The following is an 18,076-nucleotide window of genomic DNA, read 5'->3' on the forward strand; positions in this document are numbered from 1 at the left end:
AAATCAACTAACACTACATGATTATGACAATATAAAAATTATAGTTAAAAAAAGTACGTAATTAAAATAATAATTAATTTTGTAAATTATTGTGTCCAAAACAACATCTTCATATATGCTCCAAAAGTAGGAGTGTAAGTGGGTTGAATTGGATTAAGTCTTGATAAATCTATTATCCAATCTGATCAAAATTTAATGGTTAGGTTAGGTTGAGTTTGTGCATTAACTTTTTAAAATTCAACCCAATCCAACCCAATTCGATCGTAGACAGATTGAATTGAGTTAGATTAATCGAGTTAACATAATTAAGTTTATTTATTTTTATAAAAATTTAAATATTTCATAATAGATATAAAACATTTGATATCTAGTTGCAAATACAATGTTATCAATTGATAAATATAGATAATGATACAAACTAAATTTCAAAATAAATTTGTTTCTTTGCTACATTATTATTAGCTCAAACAACCATCATTAATACAAAATAAAATTTGCAATAAATATGTTGTATTGTTATAATGTTATCAACCCAAAAAAACATAATACATGTTACTAAGCACGAGTGACAGAAAATATTGTCTTGAACAAGTGATCACACTAATTTATTATTATTGTTGTTGTTGTTATTATTATTATTAGCATTATTATATATGATCGGATTGGGTTGGATCACGAATCAATAGCACAAAACTCATTATTTGACCCATATAATGTTATTATCCAACTCGTACAATGTCAAATTTTAATCAAGTTGAATTGGATCTGATCTGAACACTATAAAAGTCCAATTCAAACTAATTGGATTAATTTAAATCAATTAGGGTTCATGAGTTATCCGTACCCACTTATATCCTTATCCGTAAGGTCAAATTGAAGTTGATAATGATGTTGCCTATCACAAACAAGTGTTCTTCTTTGTAGATATGGTGCAAGGTTTGGATAATGATCAATATGTAAGTTGTTGAGACATTATTGTTCATAAGAATAATCAAAATTACTATCATATGTGTGTCATTCATCTTCCACAAACATGTTATGTAATATGATACATGCATATAATATATGATTGATTGTATTCATGTGTCAAGCACACATAGGGCCACATATAATTTACAAACTGAGATTAAAGCACTTCAAATGCATGTTTCACATCCTTTCTTGTTGTTTTCTGATATTGGGCAAACAATTTTCTTCTATCTTTTTGTGGCATTGGGATAGTCTTAACTAACATAGCCCATTTTGGAACAATACCCTATGTAATATCAGGTTCCATTCACCATATATTGCACCCTCGAGGCTTATCCCTCTAAAACCTCATTAAACATGGGAGATTCGTTGAGCACATTGATGTCATTGTTCGAACCTATAACCCCAATATATGCATGTCATATTCATAAGTCTTATGATACCACTACTTCAAGCATGATTGTGGGTTTTCCACAATCAGCATGACAATATTGATATTTCCTTGTTGTTGGACAAATTTTCCATTCCTAATGTTTACAATCTATGCTACCTAACATACTTGAAAAATGATGTCTCTCTCCCATTTGAAGTAGGCGTTGAATGTCGTTGTTGTTAAGTTTTCTTAAGTATTTTACTCCAAAGATTTGAAAAACACCACGGACAAACTTACTCAAGCATTTCATTATAGTATTTTCCTTAATTTACAGATAATTATCAATACTATCAGTAGATGATTCATATGCTAATATACAAATAGCAATAGTACATTTTTGCGATGAAGAAAAACCCTTTCTTATGGTTGCATCAACTCTCATTTGAAAATACTCATCATGATTGCTCAAAGCTTATACAATGTAAAGGAACATATCCGTTCACATTTAAAATCTTCGTTGAAAATTGTTCTTATGTGTATATTGTATTGTTGGAGAAGTAGTCATTGGACAACTAAGCATGCGCTTCTTCATGACTCTTTTTAATATGAATTCATCTTTACCTATGTGTAGTTGTTTGTTGCCTCTCCATTACTCATCTCATGCATAGTTCTTCAATGATTTTACCCTTAAAATTCTATTCATGAGATGAATCGCTAGATCCTATTCAAAGGGACACGATAAAAATGCCAATGTTGAGAGAATTTAAGCATAAGATAAGATTTGTTTGCACAATCGAAGAGTGTGAAAAATCTTCTTATATAAATATAGACTTATTTATGTGACGATTATTTTTCAATGGTTAATTTGACAAATGACTAATTTAATGACTAATATATATATATATATATATATATATATATATATATATATATCAAATCTTATAGTATTTTAAATTCATATTTTCTTGTAAAATTCATAAAATATTATAATTATATAATATCAATGTAATATTAAATATGATTTTTCCTTTTGAAATTTAGTCATTATCAATATGTTTTTTAATACTTATTTCATTGGTGAAAATATAAAAAGTTTAAGAATATATTAGAAAGTTATAATACCTCATTTTTCTTTATAAAATTAAACATATTTATCATATTTATTAAGTGTTAATTTTTTTACACCTTCTACCAAAACTTTAATCATTAAATAAAATGGAATGAGAAAATGTGTATATATATATATATATAAATTTATTATTGTGCAGAAAGATTAAACTAATCATCATTATGGGATGGAGAGAGAATGGAATCATGCGTTAAAACATAACTCTGTTCTGAAAACCTTTTTTTTCCTTTTGTGACAAGCATTATAAAAATCTTTCCAGAGTCAAGGGTAACATTTTTAAGACTCCATGTCTCCATTTAACGCCACAATGACAACATATATAGCTAAATCCCTGACGTTTCGTGAGGTGCTTTTCCACATTTATGAGATAGATTCATTCATATCAAAATTTCCAAATTCTACTGAATTTAGACGTCAATGAAAATGCCCTGTATCTCTCATCTCTCATTTTTCTAAAAAAAGATTATAAACAGTGAATAGTTAATTGACAAGTGTGGGTAATTTTTAGTGTAGAATTAAAAAAATTATTTTTATAAGTTATGATTGTAAAATTAGAAGAGTTAATCTTTCAGATTTTTAATATATTAAAATTTCCAAATATTCTTTAAGAGGGGAAAGAAAGATTTCTTTATGATGACAGTTATATTTTTAATTCTAAAATAAATAGTTTTAATGGTTACAGATTTTAATACTACTTGCATGTTATCCCAACACATGGAAAAGTTGGGCCAACCAAATAATACTTTACAGACTAAAATACTCTTGTTATTAGAATTTTTTTTTTTTTAAATGAGATATGAATACATTATAATATATTTTTTACTTTGCAATATTTAAGCTTTTTAATTTTTCGTAAAAAAAAAATAAAAAAGAAAAGATTGGTCCAGAGGAGTCCACAAAGATGGTACGATGGAAAGGGAATATGCCTGATTCTTCTCTTCTGGTTAACGTGAGAGAGCACGTGAAGGCGCACTTTGTGACACGTCAGCACGTTCAGAAGAGCGTGGCACGCAGTCGCTGGAGGAGCGCGTGCGTGGGAGGGTGGATGGGGGCGTAGCGTAGAAATGACTCCAACTGCGCGATTCTCAACTTTCTCTCTCTAAAACATGAGAAGAGTATGAGAGAGAAAGTTGCGTGCCTTTCCATTTTTCCTCTCGATTCCTTCGCCTTTGCTTTCGATCCTTTGCTAGAGAACCTTATTCCTTTCTCTATTTTGTTTATCCCTTTCTTTTCTTCCATTTTCACTCCCTACCTAACCGCCTGGTACGAACACAATCCCTCCACTCCCTCTTTAATTTCAGTTTTCGCTTCTTTTTCGGATTTTTAGGTTAATTCTCTTCTTCTTTCCGCAATTTTCGATTCGTCTATTTAACATTCTTAATTTTTGCTAACCTAATCTAACCTACTTTTTTAAAAAAATTAAACTGTTAATTGAAGAGCGGATACCTAATTGGTTGTGCTTTCTAGCTCCAACTTCCATTATCCATCGTTTTCTCTGTTTCCAAACAGATGGTCATTTTTGTTTTGTCGCCCCCTTTTTTTTTTTTTTTTTTTTTGGTTTTAAACAATTATATATTGGTGGGTTGATTGGATCTCAGATGGATGAGTAAAGTTTAGGGGCATGTGCTTGTTATCTTAGCTTCATGTTCCGGTTAATATTATATTAATGTTACTTTGTTAGTTGTCTTTGCTTGCTATTGCTTCTCACCGCGTTGTTTCCTTCTGACCCGACTTTGTATAAATCTCTTACTCTGTTTTCTTTCTTGCTGCTCTATTATTTATTGCCAGATGCACTTTGGTTTTGCGAACTAGTTCGTTGGCTTAATTACTCCGATTTTGAGCTGGTGAGTTTTTCCTTATCTTCATTGTGGTTTGATGCATAACATGCTTTTGTTTTCTGCAGTCCAGGAAGTGAGGCTCCTTTGTTGGCGCAATGGGGCTATTTCCAGCAATTGCCTTTCTGTTTTGTTTTATTTATGTGATTCAATTGCTGTGGGTGCTTAGTCCATTGTGGCTTGTACCTATTCTTCATCTTCAGTGTGTTGACTAGTTGGGTTAGGCATGTGTTCATTGCGTATTCAGTTTGATCTAGCAAATAAATTGCTGATGTTGTTTCCTGAAGTTCAATTACAAGCTTTGTTATCTTTTAATATAGTTTATTTCATTATTGTGTTGGTTTGACTCTCAACTTGTTTCTTCTATTCACCCTCTCATTTAAAATCTTTACTCTTGTTTCCCATTTATGAGATTATTGGACTTTTTGAACTCAATTTTGTAGTAAGAGGAATTTGGATTAGATGAGTTTTGTACGATGAATCTATGATGATGCCGCCTGATTGTTAGAGCTGATAATCTGGTCATATGATAATGTGCGAGTGGCACATGAATGCAAGTCTTATTTTAAACAGCCAAAATATTTAAGGGTGATTGACATGTGCTCTTCTTTGGGTTGTTTTTTTAATAGAAATAAACTTAGAATCATGGTCATGTGGGCCATGCATGAACCTCTCTGAACTGTTTTCAAAGCCCAATAATACTTCCAAAATAGGCAAATTAAATATGGTTTACTATAGTATTGCATGATTGCATCTTTGATTTAGATGTAAAAATGCTTTTTCCCTGGCTTATTCTAAGCTGATGCATCATCATCTATTTCTTTATTCTAAGCTGAGCTATTATACTAAAATAAATAAAGGATTGTCCTAGATCTAGTACAAATAGCCACAATTGTACTGTTAGTTTTTATTTTCATGTTGATGTATTTTGCCATGACCAAAGGAAATTCTTTTCATGTAATTTGCTGTTAAGAATTTAGGTCTTTTGTGCTGGTTTATGTGTAAATTGGCCTACATTTATTAAAGTAATTGTCTTGTCTACAACCTTTTCGACATTATTTATGGGAAGGTAACTGAGAAAGTTTATTGCCTTAGTATTTGAGAGCATAATATCATTATCTTCTACTTGACCAGACAACTTATGTTCATCTCTAGCTGCCTTACATTTGTCTGCAGCCATTATTTTGTGGGGTCATCCATTTAATGTTTTTTAATGGGCTAGCAAAGTTGCCCCTGTAATGTTATGAAAAAGAAGCCTTAACACAGAAAGATAATTTTTTCCCATTATATCTCTATTGGGGAAGGCAATCTTCCTTGTAGGATTATGTGATCTTGCACTTCTGTTTCACTTATGCACTCCAACTTGGTTTGGTGAGATCTCTAAGAGATCAGTGGTCAAGCTTGTGAAATTACTTACATGGCAATTCAGACAGATTTTTCAATCTAGATGGACAACCATTCAAATGGCAGGACAACTCATTTTGTGTAGGGAAAAATCTGTCTTCCACTAAATATCAAGAACCCCAACCCAAACCTTTTTGGCTGCTTCACATCTTTATTCCACTTTTATCTGATATTCTGACTACTATCAATTTTTTACACTGTTCTCCTCCAATCTGAGTTTCTGTCTCATTGCAATGGTTGTGCTGCAACTGACTGGTGAAATGACTTTGCCATTCATTTTTCCTGTCATGAGACTGGATTGATCTTGGTGGTGTTGCATGGTTTTTCATCAAGGTACTACCCCTGCATGAGTCGTGGACTTGTGTTTTTTTTTCCCCTTTTAATTTTTTTTTGTTGGGGGACGGGGGTTCATCGTGTGGCTCTGATACTCTGTTTAACAAATGGCAAGTTTTGTTTTTTTTTTCCTCAATAATATATCTCTGGTCAATTGTGGTTGCAGTGTTACTTTTGGGTGGATGCGGCCATTGCTAACCGCAATATTGGTCTGATTTGGTTTCAGTGGCCACTGCAACAGAGATATTGTGGCCCCTTTACATAGTGCAATCAGTGATTTGAAACCTTTTATCTGGTCCTAGTCCTGAAAAGAACTAGCAATTAGTCTTTAACCCTTGGAAGAGCATCCACATTGTTATAGTTGTGTTGTGTGTGTTTTTATAATATCTATTAAGGGGACATTTATTTCAGGGAATGATTTTTCATTCCTGGGAATAAAATCACCTAGAATGAAATTCCTGGAATTCTGTCATACACAGGTTTAGCTTTCTTATACAGTTTAAAAACCTATTTCAAGGAATATTACAAGAAAAAATTTTCCCTCTTCCCTCCTACTGTCCATTACTCATTTGGTAAGGTTTTAATTGTTCTGATGGGAATAAATTAAACCTACATGCTGCCATGGGTAAGATTTGGTGGGACTAATGCTAAAAAAATATGCAAGGGAATAAGTTTTAGGTGGGTTGTTTTTTCAAACTGTGAATTAAACACGGGAACATTGTATACCCCATCTCAACATTGCAAGGAATATAAAAATAATCCCTTAAGCAAATGCCACCTTAGTTTGATGTGCTGTAGAAAACTTGTAAGTGTCGTCATTGGAGCTTAATTAAATGTTGTGATTTTAGAGTTATTTTGTTTATTACTATTACTATTATTATTATTATTTGATGTTTTGTACATATGTATGTCTGTTTGTGCCATGTGAGTTTTAATGTTCTATATGTGTTAATTTTAAGCAGATATATATAGATAGACACTCATAATAAGTACCTATGTATACCAATCATTTCTTCATTGCATAACTGAGTATACTGGATATTTCAGCTACTGTTTTGGAATTGTTTCATGAGTGGTTCAAATGACTATGTATCCAAAAGATGACATATCTATTATGTATGTGTTTATATTTTTGAAATAGCTGATCAGTCAGTTGGATAAGTTGAGGGGTGGAAGGATGAATTTTAGGCAGTGACGCAGTGTACATGGTTTCTTCCTCCCCCCCTCCCCCGCTCAATGTATGCTGCTTAGGCACTGATTGAATTGGTTAGTGAGTAGAAATAAAAGAATGCTGGTGCAATAAATTTATGCACTGCACTTGGTCATAAGTGGTTTGCACAATGGATGTGAGGGTGAGATCACTTTTTATATTGAATTGAATTTTAGATTAAATTAGGGAACTAATTTAATTTGTAGGCATTGCAGGAGGATAGATTTTCCCTGTTATCTTGTACTGTTTCCCGTTCTAGTATATATGTGCATATATATATATATATATATATTTTTTTTTTTTTTAAATTGAAGACAGCTTATTACATGTTCTTACAATGGGTTTGGGTTCACTGCAGATAATGAATAAATACACGTTTTGTGGAATGTGTTGTACAATGTTCTTCGGTTTATTCTTGTTTGGCTTGTTAGCTTGACCTTCTATTCTGTCTGCACCTTCCCCTTGGTTTTTTCCTGGAGGATGAATATTGAATTGGTCATCATTTTTAACCCCTTGTTTCTGATCACTCACAAGCATTGTGGAATTTTACACACAACATTTGCAATGACTAAACTTTTATTTTATTTTATTTTGAATAAATTTTAAATCCAGTGTCTATTTTCTGTAAGCTTTTAAGTGAAAAATATATGAATGCATTTGTAGTTTGACAACCTAATAATGTCTGTAGATCCCTTAATGCAGAGCTTCCTTGATAACATTTTGGCAGTTTAAATTCCAGGTTCTGTTGGAATATCAGAAATGGCAAAAGGTAGCAGGGGAAGACACAGGATTGCTTCTCGTCAATACAGAGTGAATCCATACCCACTGGTTCCCTGCAAAAGGGACATTTGTGAGGACATGTGCCAAAAGAAATGTTCCAAGGCTTTGGAAAAGAAAGAGTTAGAGGACGTAACATGTTCTGTGTGCATGGAATATCCACACAATGCTGTTCTTCTTCTTTGTTCTTCTCATGACAAGGGTTGCCGTCCCTATATGTGTGGAACTAGCTTTCGTCATTCCAACTGCCTTGATCAGTATAAGAAAGCTTACACTAAAGTAATTTCATCTAATATGCAACCTATGCAAGGCACACCAGGTGTGCTACAGGATCCAAACTTGCTTCCTGAGAAATGTGAAGCTACCGAGCTTGCATGTCCTCTATGCAGGGGTCAGGTGAAAGGTTGGACTGTTGTGGAACCTGCCCGGGACTACCTGAATGCAAAGAAAAGAGGCTGCATGCAGGATGACTGCTCATTTGTTGGGAACTATAAGGAGTTGAAGAAGCATGTGCGGGCAGAGCATCCCTCGGCACGCCCACGGATGGTGGATCCTGCCCATGAACAGAAATGGAGATGGCTTGAGTGGGAGCGTGAAAGGGAAGATGTTATCAGCACAGTAACATCAACAATGCCTGGGGCAGTTGTTTTTGGAGATTATGTTATAGAAGGTCACCATAATGACTTTGATACAGATGAAGAGGAAGGTGCAGGCAATGCAGAAAGAAATGGAAGATTTCAGATGGGTATAGAGGCAATGAATCTCTTCCTCCTGTTTCATGCAGTTCGGCAAGGAAATGAGCTTAACAGCATTGGTAGACGGTTGAGGCCTGAGCTGACTCCCAACAGGGTAGCAGGTCAGAATGTGGCTGGTGTGCTGGATATCTCGGATGAAGACAATGATAATGATGGTAATGATGGTGGTGTATCTTTGGTTAGCCGTCTCCACCGCCATGGTGGTGGCAGAGTTTTATTGGGTCGTTCTGGTAGGAGGCGTAGATGTAGAGAAGCACGTGCAAGGATCGGTGATAGCTGAAGATTGCACATGAAACAGGAGGTTGGAAAAGGACAAGTTTCGTAGGCATATATCAGATTTTAGAAAATTTAGCACCATGTAGTGGTGGCTTAATAACTTTTGAAGGGTTTTCTTCCCCGAAACAGGAAAATCTAAAGATGGGCATTTTTATTTTTTAATCTTGTTGTAATTTCGTTTACATGTACATTCCTACCTTCCTCCTATTGCTTTTGCACATTCCAATGTGAATTCACTCGTGTAAACATTTGATTTTATGAAATCTTTGACAAAAAGTTGATTGTCATATGATGTTCCCGGAATTGAAGAAATGGCCGTTTCTGCTATCCACTGACTAGGAAGTCTGGCAAACCACTTCCTGACTTCCATAGTCAAGGTTTACATTTTCAATACTCCATGTCTCCATTTAACGCCACAATGACAACATAGCTAAAGGCCTGAAGTTTCGTGAGGTGCTTTCCCACATTTATGAGATAGATTCATTAATATCAAACTTTCCAAATTCTACTGAATTTATACGTCAAAGAAAATGCCGTGTATCTCTCATCTCTCATTTTTCTAAAAAAAAAACTAAAAAAAGAAAAATAGTGAACAATTAATTGACAAGTGTGGGTAATTTTAGTGTAGAATTAAAAAAAAAGAGGAAAATTATAATTTATAAGAGTAAAAAATTAGTATAAATTACTATTACCATGCTCAAATTGTGAATTTTTTGACAGCTGCTTAATTTATTACATTTCCCTCTGGATTTCCTCGCCTTTGCTTTCGATCATTTGATAGGTAACCCTATTCCTTTCTCTCTTTTGTTTATCCCTTCAAATTTCCTTCGTTTTCTTCCATTTTCACTCCCTCCCTAACCGCCTGGCTTATTCCAAGCTATTATCCAAAATAAATAATGCTAAACCCTATTCCAAGCTATTAGAAATGCTTTTTCCCTGGCTTATTCCAAGCTGATGCCTCATCATCTATTTCTTTATTCTCCCTCCTATACACAATGAGCTACTATCCAAAAATAAATAGTGTCCTAGATCTAGTGCAAATAGCTACAATTGTACTGTTAGTTTATATGTTCATGTTGATGTATTTTGCCATTGCCAAAGGAAATTCTTTTTATGTAGTTTGCGTTAAGAATTTTGGTCTTTCTTGCTGGTTTATGAGTAAATTGGCCTACAGTTAGTAGAGTAATCGTCTTTTCTATCACCTTTTCGGCATAAATTATGGGAAGGTAATTGTCGAGCATCCAAGGTCTCCAAGTTCTGGAGCTTGCCTATGGATTTTGGAAGACATTTGGTATAATTTTTCCAATTCATGGGTTTGTTTATTTCATAACTTATTTGCATATTTTGAGATCAAAACTGAAACTCCATATAAAAATATATTCATCATATAAATAAGATTGATTATTTTAATTATTTGAGAATATATTTACATCTGATAAATGATTTACAAAATTTCACAACTCAATATGGTAAAGGTGGATAAAAGGAACAAGTGTATGACTACAAGTCAGGAATCGATAAAATTAAAATAAAAAAAAAATTATTTATGTAATTTTAGTTTCTTTATTTTTAAAATTATACAATTTTAATTTCCTTTATCAATTGACTATTTTATGAGAACTAAATTCTATGATATTTACTGAGCTTACAAATAAACTAATTTAAATTATAAAGGAATTTATTTATTTTTCTGTCTTGTCCTGTAGTCCATGTGAACACAGGTTCATGATTTCTGGTTCTAGTTGTATATATTAAACCAGGGGAAGCCAAGGTTGTGGTTTATTTTTGCAGGTATTTAAAAATCCGATACCCAATAGAAGTGATTGAACGATTAGTGATCGTGACGATGGGGATAGATAGAGAGATACAACGGTGATAGCTAAGCTAAGCTAAGCTAGGTAATTACCACTGCATATTCAACTTTCGTTCACCAATGAAACTCTAATTTGAATTTTTTTCTCCGACCTTGGTAGCAGAGGATATGCTTAATAGGTTAAGCACGCGTTGCTTTTGCACCATTGCTCCACGCCCTTGGCTTTTTGTGGGGTTGGGCAACCCTGGCGACAAGTACAAAGGAACCAGGCACAATGTACCCTTTCTATTATTTTTACCCTTTTATCTTGCATTACTGGTTTGTTAGGAGTTAGTTTAAAGTTGCAAGTTTAGTTATCATCACTCAAATTGCATAGCAAGTGTTCTCTAGTGTAAAGGGGTCATAGTGTGTGAATTAGCAATTTCCTCATGTTTTTGTCTGAACGTATCAGGTTGGCTTTGACATGATTGATGCATTTGCTGAGTCGCAGGGGATTCCTATGGACACTGTCCATTCCAAAGCCATTTTTGGTAAAGGTTTGTCTTCTCTATTTTATATTCCTCTATCCATTTTTGTTGAGATTCATGAAATTTAGGCAAGGTGGTTTGTTACAGGTTTTGTTGGCGAAGTTCCTGTTTTCCTTGCAAAGCCTCAAACTTACATGAATCTGAGTGGGGAATCGGTGAGGAATTAAGATGTGCTGCATTTTCTTTTTTCTCTTATCCATCTAGATGTTTTACTTTAGTTTCTACAAGTTGTGCTGTCTTTATCTTTTCTGTCACTTGCTGCTGGAAAAAATGTCTTAACCTATGAGTTCCTTTGATTATACACTCAGCTGCTTAAGTCATTAATGAATAACCTACTTTGAGGGTGGCTTTTCTGGTACATTGAACTTTACTCTTATTGTTTGGCATTGTTTGAGGTTAAATTGTACCAATAACTGCAAACATTTAAAAATTGAAAGTTCATATGTTTTAATATTATGACTACTGATGGGAAAATCTTGAAGTTGACAATGTCTGCTAGGGGAATAACTGAGCATGTACAGTGGTTTTCAGTGCTGATATGGAGTAGATGATGTTTAACTTAAAAGTTTCTTCTCAATTTAAATATAAAGGTGTTTGGAGGAGCTTATATAGAGCTTATTTGAGTCTCAATAAGCTCTTTTTAGCTTATTTCTATCAGCTTCAAGCTGAAGCTTATCAAAATAAGCTCTTTCCTGCTTAATTCAGTAAGCTTCTCTGTTAAGCTTATTATTTAATCTCTCGTGTTATAATATTATTAAATAACTGCTTAATCTGTATATCCAAATGCACCTATAATATTTCTAGACTGATAAAGCCTAAGTATTGAAAACTAGGAAGTTGTAGCTAGTTGGTGGTGATTCTGGCAATCTTGAAATCAAATTGTCCTCTTGGCGGACCTTGATTATTTGATGACTGATTGCCATCCTTATAAATTATGGATCAATCATAGACTACTTTGGTTGTCAATTTAGAGCTTAAGAAGAGTCTATTTCTTTGTAGTATGTAGCAATCAAGAAAGATTTTAAATTTAAGAACGTTATTCTCCCATATTTATACATCATAATATTTATTTTTCTAGTGGATGTCACATTTATTAACTTGTTTTCATGTATTCATATTTACCAATGGTGTTTACAATTTTTCCTCAAGTCCCAATTCTGAATGTCTTACCCTGACATAATTATTTGGGTGCAATGTGTGTGTTCCTCATGTCCTTCATATCTTCAAATTGGTTATTTAGTTCTTACTCTTCATATTTATTGTAAAATGTATCTTCCTTGCTGCTCTTTGGCATCCATGTCCTCTTTTTTTATGTGCTGTGGAGAATCAACCTATAGGCTTCTTGCTATTATCATGTTTGTGGAATATAGATAACAATGCATGAAATAGGTTCTATTCTATATGTAAGGAATGTTGTTCTTTTACTCCTTTTTTACTCTTTATGAAATGTACCTATCTTGAGATATCGGTGGAGGTCTTTTATTCAGCGACTAAATCTGTATTATGTCTGTTTGGAATTTTTCAGATAAAATGAGTGATTGTAAATTATTTAGTATGTTGTGTTTAAGCTGTCAAGATTCCACAGTGGAAAGGAAATAATGCTTTGCCCAGATGTTGAATAGGTGAAACCTTTTGGACAAAGTGAGAGGGTAATGGGTGAGGAAACTATTTCTGCTAGGGGACTTTGAGCACTTCCAAAGATGATATTTTCTCCAAACACCTATATTACAAAGATTTCAGGTAGAAAAAGAACTTCTAAGATTAGTTGCAGCAGTAAATTATGGAGGGTTTAAAATATTAGAAGAATTGTTTAGGTTATTTTGAAGAATTGTCTTGGTGTGTTTTAGTGTCATGTTAGTATTAGATAATCCCTTTCATTGCAAATGTTTTGTGCAGGGGGTTTCCTGGGAGAGTGTTGGGGGAAGTTGTGATGGTTTCCTGCTTTCTCCCGTAGGTTTTTGTGGCTTCATATAGTGTATTTTACTTCCTGTGTTTCTTCACATATGTGGATTTACTTCTTTTTTTTATAAAATCTTTTCATACGTGGTAGAGTGAGGTTATATATATTGTGGAAAAAAATGAATTAAGAATTTTTTACAAATCTCCTTTGGATTTATAATTCTTTTGTCAAATAGAGGTCCTTACCGAATCCAGAGGAACAAGAAATTAATGGATAGTTCTATTATAAATAATTAAGGGTTCAAAAACAGTCATCATGGCTGATTGCTAACATCTTTCCTTTCTGCTTTTACTGGTTTAATTTGATTTGAAGTGCTGATTTTTTGTTGGGGTAAGGTAATTTACTAATATTGGTTCCATGGAAGGGTTTCTATCTTTAAGGTAGCATGCATCTGGTTTCTTTTTGCTCGTGCTGTTGATGTTTTGTTTACATATTAAACCTTGTGCTTATTATCAATTTGTCATTCTATGACTCTTAATTTTACTGCAGACAGGACCGCTGGCTGCTTATTACAAGCTACCTCTTACTCAGGTGCTTGTGGTGAGTTATTCCAACCTTTCCTTTATAGTATCTAATCAATGATAGGTGTGGTGTTCTTTATTTGACGGTATCTTTGGTTTCAGTTCCATGATGACATGAACTTGCCATGTGGGGTGCTTCGTCTTCACGACAAAGGGGGTCATGGTAGCCACAAAGGGTACAACACTAAATGATAATCAATAATTAGAAGAAAAATTAATATTGTCTCCGTTCTTAAGTTGTTTTATTTTTTTGACAATAACCAAAAGAAAATTGTTTTATAATTCAAGTACCTACTCTAGAGATATTATGGTGTTTATCACGCATCATTAAATTATGTAATTCACTAATTCCAGAACCCAATAAATATCTATGTTGAAATTTACATGGAGATGTTATTGGAGTCATAAGCCAATAACCATCACTTTGGAAGTCAATTCTACCATTTGTTGTAATGAAAAGATGCGGACAAACTAGGAAGGTGTAGTAAGCCAGATATTAATGACTTTTCAATCTCATAAAATTATATGGATATTTAAGAGTCCTTATTGGGTTGCATCTTGGTTTGTGGTTTGAGGAGGGGAAATCTCATTACTTATAAACTTTTTCCCCTCAATCATACTTTGGTAGGAACTAGATATAGATTGAAAAAAAAAACAAATATTTATCGAAGGATCCCCTTACAACCAGAGGAGGAACCCTCTGTTACAGTATATTAGCAGAAACTACAGAAAACAAATGACAGTGGAATGGAGCAAGCTCCTTACAACTTACAAGATGGAAAAAAATAACTAGGATAAAAAAGAAACGGTAACACCCAGTGACTGAGAAATGACTAGTTCCTCTTCTCAGACTAAAAAACAAACCCAACATGAGTCATGACCCTTAGGAAATTCTCTCATTCTCTCTATCTGGTTACACCTTGCACTAAATAATCATCCTCTTTCTCTTTCCCTGTTTTCTGCATCCCTCCTCCATTCTCTCCTTGACACTGGTCCATTCTATTATTCCCTTTCTCTTCTCCTCCCAGCCCCTCCTCAGTGTCACATTTTCCCTTCTCCTCTCATATCCCCTCAGCCCACTTTCCTTTTCTTACACCTTCTTACTCCTCCTTCTATATACTTGCATAATGGGCCTATCATACATATTTCAGATTGTGTTTCACATCTTATTCTGAACAGTTCATCCTTTTCATTTATTCTATCATGCAATTTTGTTTTGTTTTTCTTTCTCATAATGAAAGGTATCTTGTGCTTGTACTGCTGTAACATGTTGATTATATATTTGGCTGTCCCATTTAATTGTTTAATTGTTGCCTAATCAAGCATTTTGCAATCCTTTTTATGCACTTCAGATTAAGGTCTTTTCCTAAAGTATTGTATTACCATTTCAGGTTTTTTTTTTTTTTTTTTTTTTTTTTTTTTTTTTTTTCTGTTTTTTGGATTCTCATCCTTTGTACAAAATTATCATAAATCTGTTTTGCTAGGCTATCTGCATTACAGTGGGGAATAGACCAGAAAGAAGAGAAATCAGTTACTGATGAGTCAATCATGAAAGTTACTTATTTAACACATGCATTTGAATGTAGGGATAACAGTTGATACTGAAAAGTTTTGGTTTTGGTCCTAACAGTTAGGGTTGTTTGTGGTACTTACTGCTAGGTATTTTGGTCCCTCACCTTCCACTCTTCATACCAGCCTCCTGCAAGTTTTATGCCCATAACTAAATTCTCAAAGGCATGTTCCAGTTTATCTGGAATTTAAAAACAGTTTATCCTGACATTTATTGTTGCTATCCAATTGCTTATGGAAACTGTGGAAAATATCTTCTTTGTTCATTAAAAGTATTGAAAAAAATAATGATTGCAATGTTATATTATTTCAATTCTATTTCTGATTTCAGTGATTTGAGTTTTAATAAGCAAGCTTCAATGCATGGACCAATGAGTAGTTATCCTTAACTTCAATTGTGGTTATTTGGAATCTAAATGTTGGAAAATGCATACAGCGAGAGAATATTTCATATCAAGAACCTTGTTAATGAGAAATTTGTATCTGCTCTAAATAGTGGATGACTTATGGCTGTTTCAGTAAATGAACACTCCATTAGTAATTTTACTTTGTATAGAAACCTAATCATCTAGTCTTTCTTAGTTTTTCTTTATATATTCATAGTGGATGGATATATAGCTTCACCATTATTCGATACATTTTCACTTGCCATCTGTTGTAATATTTGTAATGCTTCACTATTTTAGGTAAAGGAAAATCAAATTTATGAAGTGACTGATGTAAAGAAGCCAGGGTTTATAATTCAATAATATTGTTTAAGGGATGAGTGGTGATGGAAAATGAGTTCATGAAATCTTTAGCTCTGAATTCTAATTTTTTAATGTCAAGTGCTTCTTTAGTACTGCTACTCGTCTTATACTTTGTCCTCTCTTTTCAATGAACCAGGCTAAAGAGTGTGATCTATCACTTCAGAGGAAATAGAGAATTTCCTAGGCTGAGAATTGGTTGGTACTTTTGTGGCAGATCCTTTGCTGTTCTCCTAGTTTTGATTATTACTGTCATTTATTTTCAATTTGCTTTGTCGTTAGGGATTGGGAGTCCTCCTGGGCAAATGGATCCTAAAGCATTTTTGCTTCAAAAGTTTAATGTAACTGCTAGACAACGAGTAAGTTCTTGGTTTACTGCTCAATATACTTTCGGTTCCTCGTGTAGTTTCAATTTGGTTTTCATGGTTCTTCAAAGTGCAATGGCGCTCCTCATGTTATCTACTCAGTGCAACCTGAATCCAATTATTATTGGCAATTTAAATAACGGAAAGTAATGAGTTGCTATTGTGGTGATGTGGTGCCAAGAGGGGATGATGTGTGGCCGTACTGTGACAAATGCCAAATACGATAGCAGTTACTTGCCACGTTAGTTCAATGTCATAAAACCATGCTAATAGTTTCCATTTAGGTGGCTTTCTAATGACTTAATATGAATATACTGATCCAGAAAAATTCACGGCAAATTTTTTACAATAGGGCCATAGTTATTAATACCATGCGATGTGAGTAGAGGCAGTAGAGCACTACCGTGAGGCGCACTATCCTACTTCTATAGTGTAGCAGATTTCATAAGCAATTACTATTACATGTTTTTACATCATGCTAATGCACCATATTGAAAATGGGGATGTTATAACTTATAAAGATCATCATGACATCATGTCAGTGTTGCTTCTTGTTTTCTTGTTGGACAGATTGATGAGGCTTTGCAAGAGGGGGTTGATGTCTTGAAGTTCCTTCTAACTAAAGGTTTGGTTGAGAGTGCAAAAAGATTCAACAAAGAACAAAAGTATAAGCACTTGAGAGTGCAGAATTTACCAGTTTGATAGGATTCTATGATGGCAAGTTGCATTATAGATATGATTAGTTCATCGCTTTTTAGGTTGCAATTTATTGTCTGAGCATGTTATGCATGTGTAAACTTAGCTATAGGAAATTGGCTGAATTTTGTAAACGTTCCATATATATACACAGCTTTTAAAATGATTTTTGGCCAACTTTTTTCAATCTTGATTTGTTTTAATTATTTTGGATACTGTCTATAATGTGCATTTGTGCATACTCAAGCGCAGACGGTGGGATAGCTGATCAGACGTTAATGTATTGGTAAATTGTTTATAGTGTGGACTTGGTGGAAGGGGCATCTTTTCAAAGTAGCATGTACGCCTTTTACCCCTAGGAAAATTGTTATTGCTAATTGTAATAGGAAATGCGCTATATGACATGAATCATGAAGTAGATAGGGAAAATGGGAAATGTGATATACAGTTGAACTAAAGGGGGATAATTCCTCAAAATTCAAGCCAAGATATTAGACTTGGAAGTCACTAGAAAGTACAGATTAGGGAACTTAAATTATTCTTAATGTTCCTTAGCTATGTATATGGCTTGATATGGAGGTTAGTTAGGTGTACAAGTACTTGGATAACGACAGAAGAATAAATAAATTAGAGGATTGAACCTCTATCATCATCATACTTGAGTTTTAAAGCCTTGGACCAGTGTTAAATAATTTAGTTGGTAAACCATCTCTCGTGTTACTCGATTTATTGTCTGTAACTAACATCTGATTCTATTTTGATTTGTTGGAAGCCATTTCAGGTTTGAACATTTTGTCTTGAACTTGAGTTTGATCTGT

General features: G+C 33.7%; 2 protein-coding genes across 9 annotated transcripts; both read left to right on the forward strand.

Moving 5' to 3' along the window:
- The first annotated feature begins 3,558 nt into the window (after nt 1-3,558).
- On the forward strand, nt 3,559-9,348 carry LOC109814490 (uncharacterized). Of its 4 annotated transcripts, none has more exons than XM_020378937.3 (3): nt 3,559-3,798; nt 4,260-4,315; nt 7,993-9,348. In XM_020378937.3, the coding sequence occupies exon 3, from the start codon at nt 8,013-8,015 to the stop codon at nt 9,063-9,065; it is 1,053 nt and encodes a 350-aa protein (XP_020234526.1). In that variant the 5' UTR covers nt 3,559-3,798; nt 4,260-4,315; nt 7,993-8,012; the 3' UTR covers nt 9,066-9,348. The 4 variants fall into 4 exon arrangements, with proteins under 4 accessions (XP_020234526.1, XP_020234525.1, XP_020234523.1 ...); XM_020378936.3 differs by having other exon boundaries at nt 3,559-3,734; nt 7,981-9,348; XM_020378934.3 differs by having other exon boundaries at nt 3,560-3,734.
- A 472-nt stretch (nt 9,349-9,820) lies between these two features.
- Nucleotides 9,821-17,445, forward strand: LOC109814502 (peptidyl-tRNA hydrolase, mitochondrial). Of its 5 annotated transcripts, XM_020378951.3 has the most exons (10): nt 9,821-9,842; nt 10,853-10,959; nt 11,038-11,150; nt 11,326-11,410; nt 11,489-11,556; nt 13,851-13,901; nt 13,985-14,058; nt 16,337-16,395; nt 16,480-16,556; nt 17,133-17,445. In XM_020378951.3, exons 3-10 carry the CDS (start codon nt 11,043-11,045, stop codon nt 17,262-17,264), a joined length of 654 nt encoding a protein of 217 aa, XP_020234540.1. In that variant the 5' UTR covers nt 9,821-9,842; nt 10,853-10,959; nt 11,038-11,042; the 3' UTR covers nt 17,265-17,445. The 5 variants fall into 5 exon arrangements, with proteins under 5 accessions (XP_020234540.1, XP_082924851.1, XP_020234542.1 ...); XM_083068725.1 differs by lacking the exon at nt 9,821-9,842 and having other exon boundaries at nt 9,877-10,959; nt 17,105-17,237; XM_020378953.3 differs by lacking the exon at nt 9,821-9,842 and having other exon boundaries at nt 9,885-10,959; nt 11,326-11,404.
- Nucleotides 17,446-18,076: the final 631 nt, after the last annotated feature.

This window comes from Cajanus cajan, chromosome 2, assembly GCF_000230855.2.
Source record: "Cajanus cajan strain Asha chromosome 2, NIPB_CcT2T_4, whole genome shotgun sequence".
NCBI classification, from domain to species: Eukaryota; Viridiplantae; Streptophyta; class Magnoliopsida; order Fabales; family Fabaceae; genus Cajanus; species Cajanus cajan.

What these genes read in the sequence shown, in the direction of transcription:
- LOC109814502 (XM_020378951.3), top strand. Translation starts at nt 11,043, where the DNA reads ATGCTTAATAGGTTAAGCACGCGTTGCTTTTGCACCATTGCTCCACGC. An exon ending in GGTCATGGTAGCCACAAAGG is followed by an intron (nt 14,059 to 16,336) that starts GTACAACACTAA and finishes TCAATGAACCAG; the next exon opens with GCTAAAGAGTGTGATCTATC. An exon ending in ATTTCCTAGGCTGAGAATTG is followed by an intron (nt 16,396 to 16,479) that starts GTTGGTACTTTT and finishes CTTTGTCGTTAG; the next exon opens with GGATTGGGAGTCCTCCTGGG.